Here is a 9802-nt window from a genome sequence, read left to right as displayed (position 1 = left end):
ATATTTTTTCACGGACCGTTTATCGAGTTACTGAGTTACTACAGACACCGCTAACGGGGCTAACAGCTAACGGTTAGCCCAGCTAATCTACGATAACCATGTTATTAATTACAAAACGTGCACACAGAGATAGTAATGTTTGTTCAATCATTGTGTTTATAGACTTTACAAACATCAGATTAGTCTAAACGGTGATACAGTGACGTGAAAAATGTGATATATATATATAGATATATATATAGATATAGATATAGATATATATAGCTAAACTCTGCTGGTTTTCTACCTGGAAGTATTTGTAAACAACAAGGCGATTCCCTGGGGGCACCGCTGGAAGTGAAGGGATTGAGCGATCCCCGAGGCCCCTGCACTTCCGTTAGTCGAAAAACTACGGGCAGTGCCTCCAGAGGTTTTTTTTTTTTTACCGATGGATTTCCAGATTGGCAAATGTGAGACGTCCGTGTCTTACATATGTGCGTCTTCACAACCATAAACCAAGGTAACTATAAAAGAAGGAAAGGTCATTGACAGTGTTGAAATTTTGCATTGGAGCCAGAGTTTGGTGTCAGTTCTGTTGGAGTCAGTGGGGCCCCTGTTTGCTCCAAGCTACATTATGATACATCATGATTAATAATGGCTGTGATTATTTTTCTGGCTAGACTCAAGAGTGAGGTAAATATCTGCCAAACTGGACCATATGCAACAATGCCTTGCAGTTTGCCACAGCGATTTACATTCATACTAATGTTAGCCTATATTATTAGATAGCACTCACGTAAGTCCTGACAATCATTAAGCCAGAGAGGCTGCATTTGCGATCACTTACCAAAAGTGCAGCTTCCTGTCTGTGTCTTGTACGCCTTCATAAAGATATTTCTTACTGACACTTACAGTCCAAATTAACATGAGGCGTGTCAATTGAGTTGTTCAGCTAACATTAGCTAAACAAAATGCAAATGCTAACTTAATTAATTTACAAACAAACTACCAAGTACCAGTAAGTAATAAAAGTACAGATTTGGCAATTAATGTTAGCCCTTCTAAATATTTAGTCCTTTGAAGGTTGGTTAGTTATTGTTAATCAAATACATGTCGCCTACAATACTATCTAGCAATCTTGGACCCAACAAGGGCTTGAGTTGCAGCTGCTGGATTGGATAGAGCCATGATCTGTTTGGAGACCAATAACAAAGAAAACGAATGCACACATTTAGATAACAAATGTCAGTCAACATCACATATTATGTGTTTTTTAATCCGGTGGAAGTATTTTTCAGTCAGAAGTAAAACAACACAGATATGATGTTATATTGTGATTTGTTGTGCCTGCCCCATTGACTCCAAAAGAACTGACACCAAACTCTGGCTCAAAAATTGAAATCTGCAAAATTCAAATAGTCACTGATGTCCTTCTAGTTTCCTTGCCAGTAACCAGGAAGTGTGTTTGGTAATGTTATGTGGGGGACTGCTATGATCGGTGAAACTCACAGGAAGCTATGATGATTGATCAAAAATGTGTTAAAGTTGTGGTTATTGATTGAACATTGCAAGGTGGGGTAGAATTTATGGTAATGGGTTGAATTACTATTAATTGTTGCGATTGGAAAAGGCTGATAATTCATCATGAAATTATGAAAACAACATTGCTCTAACTTGAAGTATGAAAACACAGGAATAGAAACTGCTCTAAGTCTCAAACTGAGAGAGAACTGAACATTCAGGTCTGATTAACACGAGACAACTGACCTTTATTTCAGTTTATACGTATAATTATCTGGCAACAAAAAACAACAAAACATTTAAATCTATAAGTAAAACTCTTATAAAATGCGCAAAAATGTACCTGTAATGTCAATAAGTTATCTGGCTTTAATGATGAGTGGTAATGGAACAACTTCCCTTCCACTAATGTATTCTCATTTGAGCCTGAAGTGTCGATTTCTCAAATCGCGGTGTTTTCCATCTCAAGTACGAGCAGCAGGTTCACTGTGAATGCCCTGCCTTGTCTCACAGCTCATGAAAATGCATGCTGCTTCTGTTTAGATATTGATGAGGAGGCGGTATCCCAGACAACTTCAGGAACTTTTTAAACCAATTGTGATAATGACACCAATTACAGTGTGTCCGCATCTTCAATTACTGCAAATGGCTCTCTTTTGAGATTGAGGGAAGAGAGAAGGGGGAGTCAGGAAGAAAAGGATTTGTGTGTATGAATACATGCTCTTGTATAATTCATGCACTGTATGTTTCATGTGATTGTCTGCACAATTGTGTATGGTATGTGTGGGTGTCATGCATGTGTGTGTCAGACCGCGTGGGTACATCTAATTACAGATCAACCACGAATGGTGATCCTCTCCTGTGAAACATGCTGAGTAACCTGATATTATCCTGCACTCCCTAAGGACTGGTTCAGTCTCAACACTCACAGCCAAGCCTTTCCCCCAGTAGGCTGAGTATCAACAGTCATACACATGTGTCTGTATTATCCTCAGTGTTATAAAGATGGGCTGGATGGGGAGAGCAGCACCTGCTCCTTCCTCATTACAGTCACTGATGTACCAGTGAGGCAGCGCACCTGCACATACATTTAGAGACTTATTGGCCTTAACACACGGTCAGGCTTTTTACGCTGCATATTCTTAGCCCAGGGCAACCCTTCGACCTGGGCTTAGAATTGCCCTGGGCTAACCTTAACCACTTTTCACACATACATGGGTTAACCTAATACGATTCAAACAGCAATTCTTCTAGCCCTGGATTAAATGTCGTTGGAATATGTGACTAATGTCGACAATGACAGACAAATCCTGCCCTAATTGTCCCGAAAATTACACTAGAGCAGAGTCTGGTGTAGTTATTGCCTGATAAAACATTAAAAACTGATCATGGTGGTTGAGTCGTAACCTGATATTATCCTGCACTGCCTAAGGACTGGTTCATCTCACTCTCAACACTCACAGCCAAGCCTTTTCCCCAGCCTCATGATCTGTCTGCCTATCTGACGGTGGTATGCACCATGTAGGGGCTTGTCTCTCCATGTTGTTTGCTCCTCCGCCTCTTTGCTCTCATCAAGTTTCTTTTGTCTGAGGCATTCACTTAGCTGCTCATCCTTTGGGACCATCTTCTTGATGTACTCCTGGATTTTGGACGTTTCATTCTGGATGCTCACTAGTCCTCAGCCTCCCTCTTTCCGCTTAGTGTAGAGCCTCAGGGTGCTGGACTTGGGGTGGAACCCTCCATGCATGGTGATGAGCTTTCTTGTCTTGATATCTGTAGCTTCTATCTCCTCCTTTGGCCATCTTATAATCCCATCTGGGTATCACATCCCTTTTCTGTTAATCATGTTAATTTAATTCAAATACCTCGTCAGCCTCTCCCATCCCCTGTTTTTAGTGACAACCCTGTAAATTTTGGTCTTTTAAATATCAGATTCCTTAACAACAAATCTTTTTTATGTCATGATTTTATCACTTTTAATAACCTGTTTTTTGATTTTTTTATCATTACTGAAACATGGTTATCCCAAGGCGACTATGGTGCTCTTATTGAAGCAACCGCCCCTGATTTTACACACCTTCATCAGCCCCGGCTATCCGGCAGGGGAGGGGGGGTTGCTGTCATTTATAGAAATGATTTTAAATACACCCCAGTTTTTATGAACAATTTTACCTCTTTTAAACATCTTGGTTTTATTGTCAGTTGTAATGATCCTGTATTGATTTTAATAATTTACAGACCACCCAAGCCAAATGGTGTTTTTATGGTCAGAGCTTTTATCTCATTTTATATCTAGTATGGTAAAATCCTTATATTGGGTGATTTTAACATTCATGTCTGCTGCCCCTCTCAGATCTTTGTTTCTGATTTTATCGACACCCTGGAAGTTTTTAATCTCACTCAGGCAAGAACAAACCCATTCCAAAGGCCACACGCTGGACCTTGTTTTATACACCGGTCTCAGCCCTGACAATTTTAGGACAGAGGATATCTGTGTGTCTGACCATAAAGCATTTTATGCCACATTCCTACCACACACTTTCTGTCCGCAGCCGTGTTTTTAATTCCACTTCTGCTAGCAAGTTTGCTAGCTTTTTACTCCTGTCTCTTTAAATGGCTCTTATCCCAGTTTTAACTTTGATGATTTTATCTCTCATTTTACCACAGAGGAGCTGGTCTCCCTTTTTAATCATTCATGCCATACTGTCCTGGACTCTGTCGCCCTGTATAAAGACAAAAAAACAAGCAGAGAATCACAACCCTGGCTGAATGATCTAACTCAAGAATTAAAGGGAGAATGCAGAAGAAAAGAGCGAAAATGGAAGAAAACCGGTTTATGGGTTTTTTATGACATTTGGAAAGATGCTGTGCATAATTACCAAAAGGCAGTTAAAAAGGCAAGAGCCTTATTCTAATTTTATTTTATCTAATCATTCTAACCCCAGGATTTTATTTAAGGTTTTAGACTCAGTTAGGTCCCCTACCCATAGTTATTTTACTGATGCTTCTCAAGAGCTCTGTGAGAAGTTTAAAAAAATTTTAACGAGAAAGTTGAGAATATTAGTCAACAAATCACCCCACCAGATCATGCTTTTCATGCTAGCAGAGACATTTTTAATTATTTGAGCCGTTTTGAACCTGTGTCACTGTCCCTTTTAACCAAAACCATTTTACACATGAAGCCAACTACGCGCAGTCTTGATTTTATTCCAACCAAATTTCTTAAAGAAGTTATTGACACAGTTGGGCCCAGTATTTTATTGATTATTAACAGCTCTCTATCTCTCTGTGTTTTTATATTTTTACTTTTTATCAGCTCCCGTTGTCTTTATAAAGTTAACATATCTATAACATATACTGTCATTTCAAACTCAGAACTTCCTGAATTTGTTTCAAATTAAAAGCCTCTTATAACCTCGGCAGAGAGAATCCCTCCATTTTCTAAATAGGCTTTTATTGTGAAACATTTGTAGGAACTTGTTGTGGAGGATACAGTAGCTTGAATGTTTGGGTACGGTACTTCAAATGTAGCTCCTGCCATCTGCTGGCGCTTTTTAGGTGACTACAACAATATTTCGGCTGGCACATGAACAGACACAGTGACTCAAATAATAGTAAAAGTAATAAAAATAAGACAAGAATAACCCGATGACATCACACACATCGTGAAAGACGACTGGGGGTAATTGGTGAGTACCATCGTGTAATGTGTCATGTCTGTCAGCCAAGTCACGGCATGATTTTATGACTCCACAATCATATAATGTGACATAGTGTTACTTTGTAACGCATTATACCCAACTCTGGTTATCGGTCTGTAATTGGATGGGATGGTTCCCTTCTGGGGGTCTTTCATGATCAGGACTGTCCTGCCCTGTGTCAACCATTCTGGGTGGGTCCCATCCTTAGCAGCTGGGCCATCTGTGCTGCTAGGCATTAGTTAGCTACAATGCACATGTACATATATATATATATATATATATATATATATATATATATACACACACACACACACACACACACATATATATACATATATATGTATATACACACACACACACACACACACACACACACACGCAGACGCAGACATGTGTGTGTATAAGTGTGACCAACAACACAGGTGTCTGTTTAGAACTGAAACTGAGACTTTGCAGTCATATGGTGAATTTGCTACCAGGGCACCCCTGCCAAAAATGATTTGTCTTTATCTCTCTATCTGTCTCTCTCTATAGGTGTGCTGTTCTACTGTATCTACCCCACCAAGCGCCACTCTCGCTGCCTGCAGGTAGCACTGAAGTGCCAGGCAGACGTCAACAATGTGTCAGCGCAGGGGACTCATGTTTTCCAGCTGATGTGTGAAAGAGCCCAGGAGTGTACCCCAATGTGTCTCATCATGTTAAATGGAGGGGCTGACCCCAATGCAATAGATCAGGTAAAAAACTGAAAATGGGGATTAGCAGTCACATTAGCAATATTTTTAAATCTGAATAAAATCATTCTAATTAGAGATTCCAAATGAACTGTTTACATGGACGCTAAATAAAATGAGCTAATAAGGTGTGCGTTTACATGCTCCAAAGGATTTCATCAGAACTTTTTTGAATTGGGCAAATTGGTTAAACCTGCTTTGAAGTGATCTGCCAGAATAAGAATAGCCTTTTTTTCTTTTTTTTTGTTTTGTTTTTTACATTATTGAGAAAATTCGATTTATTCAATATGTGAAGTATAGAAGGAGAAGAAGTGGCTCTGCCTTTTAGCACACTTTAGCAGTAACTAATGAAAGTAAAACCCATTTTATTTTCTGCTACAAATTACAGATATCCTCTAAACACCTCACATGCAGACTATCGGTAGAATCTACAATTTACCAATGTTCCCTAAATGTCTGAAATGCAGGTTAATGCTACTGGTAGCAATTTGTATTATGGATCCCACTGCTTTTCTTCGCAGTTGTGCCCAGTTGAGAACTGGTACCCTTCCTCTAGCTATTGAAGTAGGCAGATATAAAGGTATCCTGGAGGAGCAACGTATATGTGTTCTTTGTGATCTTGATGTTGTTGAAGATGAATATCATTATCTGTTTCTTTGCCTTTTATGCTGTGATTTAAGAAACTATCTGTTTGAAAAAATTCAGTGGAAAGGAGTTTATTTTGGTTGTCCGAAGGTGAGATGTTGTGTTGGGTTTTTGATGAGGAGACTTTTGCTTTGGCAAGATTTATAGAAAATGCTTGGCACTTAAGACAGAGAACGTACCCAACATAATAAGATGTTTCTGTTATGGAATTTGGCTGTTCTGAAAGGTTTGCTTTCCTTTTGTGGACTTCTTGTTATTGATCTGTCATGTGGCCATCCAGGCTGTTGTTCTAGTGTCTTGTAAGCCCATATGGGCAGGGCACCACGGTGCACGACACTTAAATAAATAAAATCAATCAATCAATCTTTGCAAGTCCCACCGACTGTGCTGTGATTGGCTAATAGTAGCCCTAACCATAACTTCTTTTCCTAACCATAACCATTTCCAACCTTGATACGTTGACGTGATGAGTACTAGCCAGTCACTGTCCAGTAGGGCAGGACTTGTAAAACTCATATAATGCAGTAGCACCAGAAGAAATTTTTTTATTATCCCACCCAGAGAGAAACTAATATTGCTAATATTTCTCTATTAAATGGATTACACCATCCCCCTCAACTTAATTGAAAATTTCTTGCGATCAGACCAGTCTCCCCTGACTGAGGTGGTTACATGAGGCATTTTTATTCTGGTTTTTAATGGAATATGAGGGTACATGTAAACGCACCTTGAGGCAGTGGCATTTAGTATGTGGGAACTGAGCTCATGCTTGGTGATGCTGAAATATTTCCAGCCAAGATGTTCTTCATGCTTTCTGTTTAACGTAAGACTGACTCTTCTCCTCTCTCTTGTCAGAAAACCAGTGTCACAGCATTGATGGAGGCAGCCAGGGCTGGCTCCTTGCAGCTCGTTAAAGCCATTCTCAGGAAAGGAGGAAACCCCAACGCTCTGGACAGAAAACGTCTCACTGCAGTACACTATGCCGCCATGGGGGGCTTCTTTGAGGTAGCATCTGCTCATCCAACCTATGAAATCAAAGTGGAAGTGGCTGTTATTGGCCCCTACATTAGCTGTTTTTTTTAAATTGCTCACTCAGGCCCTAACTCAAATTACTGTGGTTACTATCAGTAAAAGTGGGATGTTAGATTTTTAAGATTTTGTGTGTTTGCTCTGTGTTGTTTTGTGCCTTCCAGGTGATTCAGGTGTTGTCTGCACACTCAGCAGACATGGGTGTGATCAACCTAGAGGACTGCACAGCTCTACACTACGCTGCAGCCATGGGAGATGCTAACTGCTGCAAGTTCCTGGCACAGAGAGGTGCTGTGAAACAGTGTACTAGGTCTTTGGTTTTCAAAGATAAGGCAAAGAGAGCTCTTTGGTAGGGCAGCACAATTATTTGAATATTCATCTCAATAACAATTTTGGCCTCCTACAATGAAATACACATGATCGACTGCAATATTGACATTTAGAATGTGAATCAAATTATGTGCTTTCTAAACTGACAGCCAGCTGCCACTTTTGGAAAGTGTGAAATACTTCCTTTGTTTGGAAGTGTTCCGGATTTAGGGCAAGTGATGTTTAGCAATAACGAATTATATGCAAAGAGTGCATAAGAATTGTGTCTGTGCCACAAAACAACACAACTAACTTGTGCGAACTGCAGTATGATGAATGCATGAAGACCATGAAAAACAACATTGCCAATGTTACTTCACTGAATCCCTGTCCTTGTCCAGCGTCAACTCAAACATCCATATCACAAATGCTGTAATGCGCGTCACTGTATCCACCCAACTCCAAAAAAAACTAGGGTTGGGTATTGTTGGGTTTTTTTCAATACCAGTGCCAAAATGAGACTTTTAAAACATTCCGGTGCCGAAACAGTGCCCGAGCTTTGTTTTCATTGCAAAGGCAAATTAAAACTTAAAATAAAACAATACATTAACTGTTAACAGTTTAAAGGATACTTATTAGTATGAATAATAAAATGAATAAAGCCAAACCATCTAGAATAATTTAACACTAAATAACAGTTACATTAACAATAATAGCAAAAATAATTTTGAGTTGGGGTTGGTAATTGTCTCCTTACACCAGGAGAGACTCAGCAGCCAGACATTTCATCATTATTTTTTTAGGAGTGGCTTATGTCACTGCAATGAGAATAGCTGATCCACCTTAACAGTCCACCTTAAATAAGCCTGGTCAGTTTTCAATGTGAGGCTAACTTTGCTCGCTAACTTTGTGAATAACTTCCCTCACTTTAATCAGCAAGCAAAACACGGGAGCTTGGCTTGGGCGTTGAGGAGTTGTAGCATTTATTTACTGATTAATAGCCTAAACTGTACACTCACTGCACTTCTGGGTTTAACTTTATACCGTCTGCTTTGGTTGCAAATTCTTCACTGTCTTGTGTCATGTGTGGCTCTCTCTCCCTCTCTGAGCTGCACACTTGCTACTAGGGCTGGATATTGCCACTGATTTCCAGAATGAATGCGATTTTGATTCACAAGGTCCCGATATGACTCAATTTCCAATTCAATACTGATTTGACTGGGGATATTCCAAGTACAATACCAATTTTTGCTGCAATGTGAAAGAGATTCTCAGAGATCTAATACTTAAAATGATTTATGTGGAATTATTTTAAAGATTATTTTTTGGGCTTTTTGCCTTTTAATGAACAGGACGGAGTGAAATGGGAGAAGAGAGTGGGAGGTTGACATGTAGCAAAGGGTTGCAAGCTGGAGTTGAACCTGCAAGCACTGCAGTGAGGCATCGCCTCTGTACATGGGGCGCCGGCACTATCCACTATGCTACCAACACCCCAGTGTATGGAATAATTTAAAAAAAGAATAAATTCAGAATAGGATTAAAACTGAATATTTGATAACTAAATGTTGTTTCTAGAGCAGCAACAGTAAGAGTAAAACAGCAAAGTCACAATATAAACTTAATACCTTACTGATAACAAATCTAAACTGTCAATAAAATAAATCATATTCTTCACATCATAATACTGAGTGAAGATTAGAAAGAATTACAGCTGCTGCGCAGCGATGGGTCGGGTCCGGGCATTTTTAGGCAATTCTGAGCAACAAGCAGAAGAATTGGAAGACATTTAGGAATTTAGCAACACAATCTGCCTTTTGCATCAGCTGAGGCTTGAACTCACAACCTCTGAGACTAAGGATCAATTTCTATCTCACTGAGCTAATTAGT

General features: G+C 39.5%; 1 protein-coding gene across 1 annotated transcript in view; it reads left to right on the top strand.

Annotated features, from left to right (window-relative positions):
- ankef1a (ankyrin repeat and EF-hand domain containing 1a) overlaps positions 1 to 9802 on the top strand; it is a 43218-nt gene that overhangs the window by 6069 nt on the left and 27347 nt on the right. Inside the window, exons 4-6 of the mRNA XM_050058856.1 lie at positions 5736 to 5935; positions 7433 to 7582; positions 7771 to 7894. Of these exons, the coding sequence (XP_049914813.1) occupies positions 5736 to 5935; positions 7433 to 7582; positions 7771 to 7894 (474 nt within the window). The remainder of the gene's footprint in view (positions 1 to 5735; positions 5936 to 7432; positions 7583 to 7770; positions 7895 to 9802) is intronic.

The sequence above is a fragment of the Epinephelus moara genome, chromosome 12, assembly GCF_006386435.1.
Source record: "Epinephelus moara isolate mb chromosome 12, YSFRI_EMoa_1.0, whole genome shotgun sequence".
NCBI lineage: Eukaryota > Metazoa > Chordata > Actinopteri > Perciformes > Serranidae > Epinephelus > Epinephelus moara.
The sequence above is the reverse complement of the archived record's forward strand: the minus strand, read 5'-3'. Positions and strand labels throughout refer to the sequence as shown.